This window comes from Rhamphochromis longiceps, linkage group LG8 (assembly GCF_057381845.1).
Source record: "Rhamphochromis longiceps isolate RC_006_pf linkage group LG8, R_longiceps_female_GT1.1, whole genome shotgun sequence".
Classification (NCBI taxonomy): Eukaryota; Metazoa; Chordata; class Actinopteri; order Cichliformes; family Cichlidae; genus Rhamphochromis; species Rhamphochromis longiceps.
Window position 1 is genome coordinate 18,665,804 of NC_140564.1, and position 15,379 is coordinate 18,681,182.

Consider the following 15,379-nt stretch of genomic DNA (forward strand, 5'->3'; position numbering starts at 1 on the left):
AGTGGTAAAACTTAAGCACTCTGGAGCTGTGTGGGGATGATGGACCCCACATGGGCCCCTGTTAGGTGTGCCCAATCAGGCCCAACAGTAGTTTTAGGGTCCCTAAATGGGTTTTCTATTACCCACAGAGAACCATATGGTAACCCCCAAGTCGGGGGGGGGGGGGGAATGGTTTTCAGCTGAAAAGCCTATTTTGGATTGCTACACAATTACATGGTATGAATTCAAGGTCCAAAGGGACAAATCTGCTATGGGCCCTGGATGGGTCAGCTTACATGAACACCAGGAATACCCACAATTGGCCTGCCCACAAAAAACACATATAGGGGCTTACGGTTTTACTTATATTTACATATACTGCTGACATTTTGGATTGTGAAGTTGGGGTTGGTGGAGCTGGTCAGATTTTCCAAGTTGGAAATCTGAGTTTCCAGTTAGAAATTCTGACTTGAACTGGAACACACTATAAGACATTGCCCCACCCCACCACCACATGAGCTGTTAAGGCGTGAGTAGGGGTTGAAATCTCTTGGAAGGACTCTCAAGCCTGCATTGCATGTGGCTGGTACCTGGTGTTGTTAGCCACCACATCTGTTCAGCAATGGCGGAGTAGAGGTGCATGGCCTCCTTTACTTATCTCTGTCTTCCATCATTTTGGTCCACAATGTGACCACTGGCATTTCTGAAAGAGTACAAACGCACAGCTGAGTCTTGTCCTGTTGCCGTGGCTCTCCTATGCTTTGCCATGTGTTTTGCAATGGTTTTCTGTTTTTTCCTACGTAAAAGTCAGAGGACTATTCACTGTACACTAGTCTATGCACTCTGTGGCTTATGTGAAGCCTCACATGATTAGTGGGTCAAAACATCTTCACATACCTAAACAAGTCCAGTTGCCTTCTTATCACGCATTCAAGCCAAGCAGCACAGGCTGTTTACATTTAGGTTCACAAACCTGTTTATTTACTTATTCATTTGTTTATTAATTTAAACATTTTCAAACCTGAAAATACAGACCAAATGAGACAGAGGACTCATGTACAATTCAGTAGAAATAGAAAGAACCTGTGGCTTTGTGGGCTCTCACACTAGACAAGATTTTTCAGGTCCGAGTCAGTATCACCATTTTTTACCTGATGCTTTGACCTGTCTTTGTTCTGGTACAGGTAATAAAATAGAAGAGACTTAGGGAGTCATTTCTTTAATTTTTCTTTAATTATTATCTGGGTCACATCAAATTATTGGGTTAGAGCAACCACAAACATCATCCTAATGTGTAGTAAACATACTTTGTGTGATTGTATATCCTTCTAAGATCCAGGAATTCATTCTTGTTCTCTGTGTAGGATATGAGTCTGAGACCTCAAGCATAGTTTATGCAATATATATGAGTCCTAATGTCCTATCAAGAGACATGTTGTGCTTTTGCAGTGATGCCACATTTGTAGGGTTTGATTTACAGACAACATGTAAATTCTTTTCAAAAATGAGAGGCACTGCAGCTTCCATGTTCCATAGCAACAATGGTTCATCTGTATTGATTGTATCTATTTTGAAAAATCCAATTGTTTCTTCAATTTAGTAGAATGTCGGAAATGTACAGTAATTTTAACACTTAACAAAACACAACTTCACTTATTCAGTCTCTTTGTCCAGAGGGCTGAGTGAACTGCCAAAGGGAAGTGAAACTTATTATTTGTCAGGAAAGGAAACACATTAGAGCAGCTAGGAGAAACCTCAGAGGATGACAAATGCCAAAAAAATGAGTATGACAAAATATACAAAAAAATATACAAACTTTGCAAATACAAAGTTATTTGCAAACAGGGTGATAGAAATTAAATTGAAACTTTTAAAGACATTTTAGCCTTTTTTAACAGCACATGGAAACTGCTCATGGAATTTCTGGAAGTTCTGTCTACCTTTACTCATCAGTCTACGTCTACATTTCTGGAGAACGGATGATGCTGCATTTGGCTTGAGTGCTCTGGCATCTCATAGCACATTATGTTTGTGGGTCTACATTTCCATTCGCTCTGCAAAGCATAACTGGTGTTATCTTTCCCTGCCCCCTCCCCCCCGTCTTCCTCTCCTCCCGTATTTAATTTCTGTTCATCCTCCAGGGCCCAAGTGAGTGGAGCCATTAGCGCATAAATGCAGCCCCGCTAATGGCAGGCCAGTTTCCATCATGCCCACTTCATGTCGCTGCCCTGTGGGAAATGATCAGTCTTTTAGCTGCTCAATATTTAGTAGTAGTGGTTGACAGCATATGTTCCATTCATGCTGTTGAACAAAAGATTCTGAATGGTGAACTCTGGGAAATTGAGTTTAAACAATCTTGCTGGAATGGACAGATGATGTTTTCCAGTTTTCCTGTTTGTTCAAGAAACAGCCTAATACTGTTGGCCTGTACTCTACGGCACCATGCAAAAGTCTTGAGTCACCCATCATTTCTTTATATTTTGATAGATAAATGGGAAATAAATGCAAAAATGTATCAACACATACACACATGGAAATGCATGATAAAAGCCAGAAACAACGTATGTACAAATCTAGGGAGTATGACCCCCTTTATTCTTCTACACAGCCTGAACTCTTTTAGCAAAGCCTTCTTCTCATTTCTTTAATTAGTCTCCAGTAAAAGTTCTCTAGGCTTCTTGTAGGACTTTCAACCCTAATCTTTGAATGTTGGCTGCCTTTCTGTTGTTGTTATTCCTGCTTCAGTAATGTTGATGTCTGGGTTTTAGCTCCTCAGACGGGGCTTCAGAGATCAGCTGAAGGGTCAGATGCGTATTTAGGATCTGACCTATCTCCCAGGTCCTGTGTCAGGTCTTTGCTGAATTTATTTTTCACATTTCATGCACATGACTTTTAGCTGTTCATCTTCTCTACATAGTCATTTTTTAGGCCTACTACTTCTTTTGTCCAGCACTTGTCCCGTATCCTCAAATTTTTTAAGCACACACTGCACACCAAGCATGCCGAGGTTAACTGCAAATAACCTTTGATTTACTAGCCAATGGTCCAATTTGACTGTATTTTGGAATGAATAATGTTGCTACGTAAATAGCTGACCAGTTACTAGCCTGTTACCAATCTACATACACATCACTATTATCCTTTTCTTTTAAAACTTGTGAAACCATGCAAGTGCAAAACAATGTCACAAACGCAGACCTTTAATGATTCATTACACACAGTTTAATTTTCATTAAAGGGATCCAAGGCCTTCACAAAAGGGTTGACTCTTGGTAGCTATACAGTACTAACACAACACACAACAACAAAAACAACACAAAGGACTTGTGTGAACGAGTGAAAACACAAATAAATAAGGGCCGAAAGACATTTCGTATGAGATGCATCAATAAAACCAATAGTCAGAGGAAAGTGAGCAGAGGTTCAAACTCTGCAGATTACAGCAACAGCTTTTTGTACAATACTTGATTTCATTTCTGATAGGAGCTGATTGTCTGTAGCAGCTTGTTTTGGTCATGCACATTTGTTAAAGCCATTGCTGTTGTATTGACAGTGTTGCATTAACTTCACAGTTATTTACCTCTACTTCCAGCTTTGATTGTCTTTTGAGTGTTTGCACTATGTTTTTGTACTGATTGTCATAGGCTAATAAATATTTATGATGTGGTGTATCGTGTATATATCACTGCAAACTTTGTTATGGAATTGCTTCTGATTTCTTGATTGATTGAATAAAAAGATTACATCCACAGCATATAGAATAGAGACAAAATGTAGCTGATTTACAGTTTGCCCCCCAAAAATCTGCTAATGCCATTTTTATTATTGTGTAGACTGATTTTATGATCAGCCAGTACTGACATCAGCATTACTAATCAAACTTGTGCTTTGAGAGTGAATGAGCCTACAGCATGCTACATTCTTCCCTCCAATAACATCCGACAATATTTCACACTTATCTTCATCATACACAGATGTCTGTACAAAAATATGTGGTCTCAGTGTAATGTTGCTGGCAGGAGAGGCAGGATTTACACTTGTTATGGTATGTTTTGTTTTTTTGTTTTTTTGTTTTTAGTTTCAGTACAAGTGATTGCTGTAAGCAAGTCTAAAATCTTCACAGTAGCCTCACACAGCTTATGCTTAGCGAACAAGCTAGCTATCACAATATCTTTGAGCTGCTCAAGTAACAAGAAACTGTGGTTACACTTCACAATACACCTGACATACGCTGGCCTTAAGGATTGATCTTAAAGCTGAAGGGTAGAAGTAAAGTCAGGTATAATTTAAAACTCAAAGCAATCTCCTGCACCCTTTTTTGATAAACGATCCGAGTGCTTGTGGTGGATGGTTGACCTCTGGGAGGATGGTTTCGCTGGAGGTTAAAAGCAAGTTTTGCTGTTAAATCGATAGTCCTCTTGCGAATATTGTAGGGTCATCACCTTACAACATAAAACCCCTTGAGATGGCTTCTGCTGTCAACTGGCACTATTTAATTAAACTGAACAGAATAAACAACATTTTTGCAACATAATTCTAAAATGTAAACACTTTTTTTTTTCGGAAATGTGTATTGAGCTTTAGGAAGACCAGTATTTTCCTCTTTGTTCTTTTTAGTGCTTTGGCTTGGATCATATATACTTATAAAAGAAAAAACCAGACTGTGTAATGGAATTTTGGAAGGTTTCAAAGCTAAGTCTTAAATATCAAATGCTACATTAAACCCTGATTTAATCCTGACTCTAATCCTAAACACACCTCAGACTGATCCTATACCTAACCCTGACTTCAGCGCTATGTACACATACTATCCAAAAGTGCAACCTGATAATACTAAGATAACACCAGTACAGCCGGAGTACTGTTAAGTGCAACCAAAGCTGCTCTTGGCTGAATTTGTAAACATTTAATGCATTTTTGGGGTCTGCAACCCCTTCGAGGCCCCTCTATAGCTCAGCCCTGTGCTTGCTTATATTCTTTTCTTCGCACTCGTTTTATTTTACATGCCCTTTTTTTCCTTCTTCTTCTCTCGTCGTGCTGATTGGCAACGATTGTCTGTTGTTCACTGTAATCTGGCCCAGTACTGACCCAGGCTCTGACTCATGCTCTGCGGCTCAGTTCCTGGGACCTGGACTGGCACTGACACCCCAGGCGATATGAGCCCTGAATAGAGGAGAAAAACAGTCAGAAGCGTAAAGAGTCAGACAGAAATCACAGATAGAAATAAAGCAAATAACAAAGTGATGCTAATAAACGCTCACCCGTGTTGGAGTTGGCCGAGGGTGGAGACTGCAGATGAGGGGAGGAGTATGCTGATGAGTCAAAGCTGCGTGGTGCAGAAGGAGATGGAGGTAACATGCAGGAGTAGGAGGAGGCCGACTGGGGAGGAATTGACTGAGAGCGGACACAGGAGTGGAGGAGAGAAAGATGTTGGTACGCATTACATACAAGTCTACTTTTAAGAGCAGAATCATTGCTGTCTACTAGACCAGCGGTCTCCAACCTTTTTTGCGCCACGGACCGGTTTATGCCCGACAATATTTTCATGGACCGGCCTTTAAGGTGTCGCGGATAAATACAACAAAATAAAACTAGTACCGGTACCGAAAAAAAGAAGATTTATTCATAACACACGTGAAAAGACCCAGGAAAACAGAGTAAACGATAAAAACGATAACAAAATAATGCTGAAAACCGATAAAAACCCTGAAAACTATACATTTGACACCTGAACCTCAACTCTCGCGGCCCGGTACCAAAAGACTCACGGACCGGTACCGGTCCGAGGCCCGGCGATTGGGGACCGCTGTACTAGACCATGTAGCACTAAAACAGTTACAGCAACATGGTTTGGGTTTAACCACACGGAGGTGCTAGAGGCTTGTGGTATGGTCGGATTGTGGTTCAGCGCGGCGGCAACAGCAGCGTCACGCTTTTGTTTAATACTGCAGATGCAAAAAGAGTCAAGGTTTTCTTTCAAATCTTTTTAAAGATTTAAACGTTGCGATGATAATATTTTCAGAAATCAGACCGGGAAGACATTTCTAATGCATTATTGTTGAGGCTCTGGCACACATGAATTACAATCCACTGGAAACCCACAGAGCTGCGCATCCTACATCCCTCAAAGTGGGGATTAGCTGCAGGCTCCTGACAAAGAATGTGAAAGCAAACTGCATTTTCGTTAAAAAACCATTTCATATTCTATAACAAACCTTTTGTTCAAAGGCTTTTATACAATATTGCAAACCTTCCAGCTTTCAGAACAATGCCAAAGTCTGCCAAGGCCTTCAACCTGACACACCCTTTGCATTTTCCACAGGAGAAATGTTCAATGCAAAATGAATTTGGAATTCAGTGGTTGAAAAATATGATTAATAAAGTTTGGCTGATAAGAAGGAGCTATAAGTTGTCAGAAAAACAAGTGTACATCTCCAGTTTCGTGTATTGGGTGCTTTGCTTGAAGCCACATCTATAAGAACCTTATTAAGAACTGACTGGATCTATTTGACTGTAAAAATGTCCAAATTATGGCATTATGTCAGTCAAAATTTGAGAGAAGCAAAAAACAACCCTAATGTAATTCATATTCATTCACACGATGTCACAATCGTTCATCAGTTTAAAAAAATCAATCAATTTAAAGGTCTTTCAAACCATATGTCTCTAATATTAAAGAATACTGCTGTGACCACGTTTTATTATCAGCTGCAGAATCATTTATTAACTTTGATTAATATGAATTTCAGAGCCTAGAAGTGATAATAAACAGGTTCTGATCTGTTATGATGAATGTGATGTAGTTTGGAAGGTGCTGATGATAAATGATGAATAACGAATGATGAATTTCCAACCTGGACTCCAGATGAGAAAACTGACAGGGAGCTGTAGCTGGGCAGGGACGACTCAGCCTGACTCAACATGGACCCTGGAGAGAGAGAGAGGAAGAGAGCGAGACACACAGGGTGCACGCACAGTGAGCATGTGCGCACAAATTTACGCACAAGCATCTCGCAGTGGAAATGTTTTAATATAGATGCGCTCTAATGGAGAACCTCTAATGGTTTGCCAGCCTGCAAATGTCAAGCAGAGGGAGCTCTGAGGCTGGTAATTATAAACTACTAAAATATTCCTGTCACCAAATACATAAATTATTGAGAGAATAGGTAAAGTCTTGCTTTCAGGCTCCTCGTGTGCTGTATGAGTTAAGTCAACAAACACACCTGAACTGCTGCTGTGCTGCTGATGATAGACAGACGTGTTGAAGGAAGTGCTCAGGGGGGCTTGGCTCTGCGAGCAAGAAGTCACACCGCCTGACCTCCGCTGATTGCGCAGCTTCTCCTCTCTCCTCCACTTGGCTCTTCGGTTTGAAAACCACACCTGCCAATCAAAGAGTCCCGTTGCACCCGTTTGTCTTGTTGTTAACAGCTACATTGGTCTATATTGGATTCTGTTACAGGTTAGGCCTAACAAATAAATGGGACTGTAGAGGAGGACTGAGAGCTTTCTCACCTGTATCCTGGCCTCAGGTAAATCGATCTTGTTCGCTAATCTCTCCCTTGCAAAAACATCTGGGTAATGCGTCCTTTCAAACTCTGCCGAAGATATAAAGCATCATCAAACACACAAAGTGAGTCCTAAGCCTGGCATGCTCTTCACCTATTTTGGAACCATCATATAATTTAGTCTGAATTAGAATTAAGCAAAAATTGACTTTTATAGAGTCATTTTAGCAGAAATCAACCAACTACATATTGGGTAATTACTGCTTAATATCAGCATTACTAATTATCCTTCTTTGGAACATATAAATCCAGGATGCTGAGCTGTATCCTTACAACCATTTTTGAAATATTTATCTGTTGCACTTTGTATAAAATATTTATGATTATGGAACACGCAGAAAGTTCATATGAAAGGATTCAAGTTGAGAAGCTGTCTAAGCACTTTATTTCACAGAAGGCTGAGTAAAAGTAAACTGAAGAAAAATCCTTGCAGGTTATTGTTTTTCTTAATTAGTATTGGAAAATTGCATTGTTTGTCACTTATTTGCATATAAAGTGACTTACTACAAGGTGTCTAACAAATGGTGTGGCTTGAAACCAGACACTTCGTATTAGTGAGAGTTTCACTTTCAGAGCATCAAAGGAGTTCATTTCTAGGTGACAAACTGCTGACATTTTTGTTGTTGACAAGTCGAAACGCGAATGTGCCTCACCCTGTAAGCGGCAGTCTGATTCATCCTGATGAACTCTGAAGTTTCAGATCTAGTTGTCTTTATAGTCTGAACTGTTTCCGTTCAAATGTTTTAGTAAAATGTCAAGAGAGAAACCGAAACCCGAAAAGTCAGTAAATGATCTGAAATACTTAATGAATACTTATTTAGCAAAAATAATGATACATTTGCAAATTGAGTCTTGCAAATTGTTATAATTGGCTTGGTTATAATTGGCGTCCGTGTCAACACATGATTGTTATTGTGCCTTGGCTGTGCAGTGAGGTCAGTGTACCTCATTAATGTCATTTGCACAGAGTGACCACAGTGATACATTTCCACTCGGCTGCACAGTGGACATTGCGTCCTTATTTAGCTCAAGGGCCCTTTGCAGCCATATCCAGTCAAGGGTGGCTTTCTGATCCCTCTCAGAGGGTATCGGGGCTACGAGGGCCAGATCTCGCTGCATAATACAAACGCGGCAAACACGCATTATCAAACCTCTGCTTTACATGTCCCTGGAGGCTATTCTGGACCAGATCGGGAATATTTGTGGAGTGAGGATTGTGGATAATTTGCATCTGGTAATGTTTATTCTCATCTGCAGGCTCTGATAAAGATGATGTCCTTCCAAAATATACACGGGATGATTTTTGATTTTTCTCATTTGCATCCCCCCCCTCCCCACAGCCATTTAAGAAACTCCTGCAAACAAGGTGTAACAAATATAATCCAATAGAAAAGGTGTTGTCAGGGGGGGGGAAAGCAGCAAGACAAGCTGTGTCATGACACGCTCTGGTCTGGCTCGCACCAGTGGAGAGCAGCGATTGGCTGCAAGGAGAGTGCTGTGCGTGCTTGCATGGCCTGACCTTTCTCCAGAGCCTCGATCTGCTCCTGCGTAAAGCTGGTCCTGTTCCTCTGCAGCTTCCTCTTGAGCTGCAGCCTCAGCTGAGACTCCTCGCCCTCATCCCGCTCCACGGGGACTCCTCCTCCTACCCTGCCCGCTCCACCCCCCCCTGCCTCGGCTCCCATGCTGCCCTCCGTGTCCAGCAGACATCCCTCAGACACTGGCAGCAATGAAGGTGACAAAAGAGATGTGTGTTACATGGGTGTGTGTCTCATATTTTAAGATCGTAAAGGCTGGTGATGTAGCCACGAAACGACTTTGAAAGTGGTTTAAAATCAAAGACATATTCCTTGTGATCTGTGAGGGCTGTGTTATGATCTAGTGAGACAGAAAATGTCCTCTCACCTGTGCTATGTTGCGTCTGGATGGCGGTGGGATCATGGTACCAGTTGTTAGGCCCACTCCAGTTAGAGCTGCTCTGTAGGTTCAGCATGGTTAACTTCTCATACATAATACGAGTGTCCAAACCACCATGAAGAGAAATAAAAGAGTCCCGTCCTGCGTGCGTGTTTGACCCTGTTTACTGGCACCTTGGCTCCTCTCTCCCTTCTTCAATCCTCCAAATCGTACCTCCTAAGGTGGGGTGGGGAGGCAAGGTTTAGGGGTAGGGGAAAAGAGGAGAAGAAGAGGAAGAAGAAGAAGGCGGAGGGGTTCATATCGCATGAATTCACACATGGTTGGCATTGTAGTGAATTAGCCTCATGATGACAGGCAGAAATGGAGTTAGTTACATGCTCGCTGTCGTAACGAGTGTGTGTTATACATTGCTAGGCTAGTATACCAGAGGGAGATGAAGTACATTAGAAACCACTCTGAAAGGCAGTACATTTGTGGTGTTACTTGCTTTCAGCTCCTTTCCCCCCCCCAGTAAACCAAAACATGTTCGCAAGTCTGTGCAGCCAAAAAACAGGCAATCACATACTGTACAGCGGCTTTGCGAGCAAGATCAGCCATAAAGCATCCAAAACAAACTCATGGTTAATGGTCACTGTGAAAGATAAAGTGCAAACGTATTTCATTTATCAGTGTTATCAGCTTAAATAAATATTTACCCAGCTCAGAGTTAAAACAAAAGAAACACAAAAAAAAAAACCCTGCTCTCTTTTCCTGTTGGTTTATGTTTGAGGTGGGAAGATTTCCTCATTGGAGAGTTATACAAGAAGGGTAAAGGTATGTCATTACGGAGCCACATCTTACAAACTACAGCCGTAATAAAATGTCAAAGGTCAAATGTGATTCCGTTAGATCAGGGTGCACAGGGATGACAATTTAAATATAAAGTCCAGAAATCTTTTAAATAAATATCAGTGGTGACGATGCTGACCCCATAGCCCGCGATAAACCGGCAATTAAAGAAGCAACCAAACGAAACACACAGCACAATTTCTTCAAACTTACCAAGCGTCCAGATGAAATGATGAGGGGGTCCTGTGTGTGTTACTCGCCTCCTCCGTGGACCTCTATTCCCCTGGTCCCCCAACGTCCCTTGTTCTCCAGCTTTGTTGACAATACCGTGTGTGTGTAGATGTGCGTGTGTGTGTGGAAAGAGGAGAGTAGGAGAGAGATGGAGAGAGTTAGACAGGGTGAGAGCAAGTGAAAGAGTGAAAGGGGGGGCTCTGGAGAGAAATGCGTCTGCGGGCACTCTTGTCCTCCGAGCGATGGGGAGAGAGAGAGAGAGAGAGAGAAAGCGAGCGAGAGAGAGAGAGAGAGAGAGAGAGAGAGCCACCGAGGGGTGACAAAGTGAGTCAACATCAGTGTCAAGTTTGAACTTAATGCCAGCAAGAGGAGGAGGGGAGGCCGAGAGACTAGAGCATAAAGCACAGATAATGGAACGATAGTGGCTGATGAATAGATGATGGAATTCAATTTTAGCCATAAATTACACATAAATATTAAGTACAACCAGCTGTCAAGTGTCTAGCAATCAGACACGTAACATAATTAAACTTGCTGTCCTAACTAGCGGGGCCTAATTTGTACTGATTCTTGTTTATAGATGTTTAAATGATGTGATTGACAAAACTTTGATAAAGCTTTGACATATCTATATGTACCTGCTGTCCTGCTGCTACTGCAGAGTCTTGTAGGCATGAGAAGATTCAGTGACTACAAGATAATTGGGAATCATGATGATTGTTGGGAAATAAGACTTTACATCATCGTGAAAATGATGTGAATTAATGTATGCAATGAAATTACTTAGGGACAGGTGTTAGGGCCATAGGCTTAATAATACATATTTTAATACAGAGTCATCAATTTGAACTGCTGAAAATATGTCAAGCATGTTACTTAATTAAAAAAAAAACATAAATATAACAAGTAAGCAAGCAAAATGTTTCTGTCTATTGTGTAATATTAAGGTTAACATTACATTTTATTTTCTTCCAGCTTGTCTAAGAAGCTGGATTGAGGAAGGATGAGCAATCATTTTACTACAAATCTCATTAGATACAAAAATATTCTTTATGACCAGATATAATTAAGGAAAAAAGTTCATTTGCAACCTATAAATACGCTATTTTAGCTATTATTATTAAGCTCATTATTATTTATTTATTCACTGATATTTAAACCTTTGGGATAAATGTACATTTGTTTTTCTGGAAATCTGAATTAAAACAACAGATAGTCTGTTTTAAATGATCTGTATATTCATTCGTCATTTTATCATTTTATAAAACTATGAAATTTCCCTTTTAAGACAAAAATGTCATAGTTTTATGATAATGTATTTTTAGAACATAAACATGTCACGCTATAAAGCAAGTTAAAATGCTGTTTAACAAAACCATTCACTAATTTATTCAGTTAATTATCTTTTACTTTGGCCTACAGCGGCGACTCGCCTGCATTATCATTTGTAGGATTTTCAAAGAAAGAAAATAATTAGGAAACATGTTTAAATAACTTTCTTTAGTTTTCATTTTTAGTTATAATTTCAGAAGAAATAGATTTTACAATTCAGGATCCCTTCGTGTATCAGGTTTAAATATTCTCATTTCTCATCTTAAATGATGACTCAGGTATCAAATAATTTCTGGTTTGTTTTACCTGCCTGTGATCTAAATAACTAACTGAGTCCAGCTATACAGTCAAAAGCTTTCAAAAGCAGCTATTTGATATCAGACAACCAAAGTTTTTAAATCTTTACACTGGTGTTTCGGGCCTGTTTAGATGCTGCAGATGGCCAGGTGGTTTGAATTCCAGCTTTTGGGAGAACACCCAGGTATTGTTCCCTGACCACAGAGGTATTGTTCCTCTGCTATAACACGCAGAGCTTACAGCTATGGGACAATGAACAAAGGCAGCGTGTGGCCCCACAGTGGGTTAAAGGAGCACCATACTGAAACCCTTGGCGATAGACACACAAGGTCTGAGTTTAGGTGTAAGTAATGACGCAGGTATGACGGTACACGGTAGAGTCGAAGCCCGAGAACAGAGAAGAATCAGGGTTTAAATATATCTCTTTGCAACGGAAGAAAGGAGAAGAGAGCGATGAAAGATGGGAGCAGAGAGGCAGAGGAGAGAGATGGAGAGAGTGAAGAAGAAGTATGTGACTTTGGGGTGGGTGTAGGGGCTTGGGGATGGGGAGGGTGCCAGCTTGTTTTATTTCCGGTTGACAAGACTTTGCGCTCCCTTTCTCTCTGTCGCTCCCTCTCTCTTTCATACTCTGCTATTCTTTCGCCGCTGCCCCCATTGCTTCATCCAAGCCCCCCTCCCTGCACCTCCCTCTTTCTCTGTTACTTTCCTCCAAGACGTGCCTCGGAGAAAAGAAAAAGACTTGACAAGTTCAAAGGTAAAAAAACAAGGAAGAACAGTGGTGGAAGAAACGTTTAGACACTTTAATTAAGAAAAAAATATTGAATACTTCTTAAAAGAAACCCTCACCCTGACAGGAATAACAGCATGACGTACTTTAAGCACGGATATTAGTTTTTATAATACAGAATAGATAAATTTCACAACTACTCATACATAATGCATATTGTGTGATTACATTGTTTTAAAAAAAGCTTTTTACAGTTGATTCAAATGAGACTTTATCTATTTCATGCTATTTCATAAATCTATTTAATACTTCATTTTTTGTCTCCATTTATTTATTTATACATCTATTAGTACATATTAACCGGCATCTGTGTGTGGACAGCAGAGAAATAATTTCATTGTACAGAGAAATGCTTTTCTTTGCACACATGACAATAAGTACTTTGAATCTTTAGTTGGTTTAAGCTACTTTATGTGCTTTTAAGAAGTTAAATCAGTGCATGGTTAAGCTTTCGGGCAATCTTATACAGAACAAGTATGTTTATCACGTTTCATGTAAAATAATAATTTTCAGAGGAAGTCATTTTACTGTAATAGGAGAACAAGGGGAACCAAACTGTAGAGCTTGTGCAAAAAAAACAAAATCGAAAAAGAAGTTCCTAAAAATGTAGTAACAAAAAATACTAATAGTGAATACAGAAATCAGGGAATAAGTGAAAGAGTGTTGAGTAACAAAAACTGCTCAGCTGATTTAAAACTGGACCCAAAAATATAGCATTAACACATTACACACACACACACACATTTGCCCCACCCTCTTGTCTTTTTTTTAGCTTGTTAACCTTTTGTTTTTTTCCTGTATTCTGAAATCATTGTTGCATCTTATTGTGTTCCAGTTGTTGGAATGTGGCTTAACCTATGTGATCCCTATGTGCCGACTGGAGTAATGTGTGTGTGTGTGTGTGTGTGTGTGTGTGTGTGTGTGTGTGTGTTTGAGTCTCTGTGCGTGTGTGTGACGGCGCGTGCTTCACTGCAAAGATTCATGTAGCTCCGGGACATGCATTTTTTTAGTGCATCTTGTTAGTTCATTCCTGTCACCTCTCTCTCCCGCTCTCTCTCTCCCTCTCTCTCTCGCCATCCCTTGCTTTTTCAGCGCTGAAGGGGGGATGGGGAAGGGGAGGTGGACTGGGCCGGGAGGGGAGGGAAGGGGTGGGGGCAGTGGAGGTGGAGGCAGTCACCATGGTTACAATGCCACGACAAATATTCATCAAGTTGTTAAAATAAAAACAAACGGGAGTGCATTATAATTGCTCTTACTGACTGGATCCAATAATGTGTTCATATATTATGAGTGAGAGGAGCAGAGAGGAATCGCTCGTGCTCAAAAAAAAAGGAAAGACAGAAAAAAGAGCCTGTTAGTGGTAAAAAGGGGATATTGGGTGTCCTGGAGGCAAACACAAGTGAGGCACACACTCACACGCACTCATTTCAACTCTTTTCTTTTTGTGTGTGTGTAACTTCATTTTCCCATTACCTGCGTATGGAATTCCCTATGAGTACTTTCGTGAGTCTCCCCTCTCTTTTCTCTTTGTCCCTCCATCTCTCGCTCTTCCTCTACTGTTGTGTAGCCTCGGGCGATACTGTGATGTGTCCTCCCTCTGTCCCTCCCTCCCTCTCCCTCTCTCTCTGTCCCTGTCACCTTCAATTGCTCTGTGAAACTAGACACACTGCCTGGGGCAGGGAGGGAGGGAGGGAGAGACACAGGCAGGGAAGAGAGGAAAAAGAGAAAGGCAAAAAAGAGAGAAAGACAGACAGCTTTATAGACAGACAGAAGGAATAAACATTTGGTGTCATGTAAAGAAAAATAGGATTACCACAGACCACATGTGTGGCCAACATGTAAAAACAAAATCAGCTGAGGTGATGTTTACAAGTTTGACAATAAGATGTAATCCTCTAATAATGTTATGGGGGAAACAACAGAAAGACTATTTGTCCAATTTAGTGCATGCTTGACCCTGGTTGTGTGTCCCTTGCACACCTGTTAAGCAGATATGGACTATGATCCTTTTGATCTATAAACACATAATATAAGCATGAGGGCAATATAGGTGCAGCTGAATCACACAGGGGCTTTTTAGAATGTGTGCAGTATTGTCAGTTTTATAAAATTAGTCAATAAAATATTTTATGGTTAACTTTGCTAACAGTCGCATGGAGTGTTTATAGGCATAACAATACTGGGTTCAAATGAAAGGCTTATTAATTACTACGCGCAATGTTAATGCAGAGGCAGATTAGACCACTGCCCAACACAACTTTTATACCACTGCTGCCCTAAATTAATAGTACTGGTCATTACCAAAATATTTTTTCTATTTTTTTCTAATGGAAAAAGAGCACCAGTGTCGACAGGCTCTTTAAATAAAATTATATTTTTAGTGCTAAACTATGATTATTGTTTTTAGCCATGAATTTTCAAATTTACAAATTTGAATGAGTAGCCT

General features: G+C 40.5%; 1 protein-coding gene across 1 annotated transcript; it reads right to left on the bottom strand.

Moving 5' to 3' along the window:
- Window positions 1–3,201: 3,201 nt before the first annotated feature.
- On the bottom strand, window positions 3,202–14,590 carry pax10 (paired box 10). The gene is made up of 8 exons (XM_085416288.1): window positions 10,500–14,590; window positions 9,447–9,674; window positions 9,064–9,261; window positions 7,492–7,574; window positions 7,203–7,359; window positions 6,834–6,907; window positions 5,241–5,373; window positions 3,202–5,142 (listed from the first exon to the last, which is right to left on the bottom strand). The coding sequence occupies exons 2-8, from the start codon at window positions 9,550–9,552 to the stop codon at window positions 5,042–5,044; spliced, it is 852 nt and encodes a 283-aa protein (XP_085272414.1). The 5' UTR covers window positions 9,553–9,674; window positions 10,500–14,590; the 3' UTR covers window positions 3,202–5,041.
- Between the last annotated feature and the right edge of the window lie 789 nt (window positions 14,591–15,379).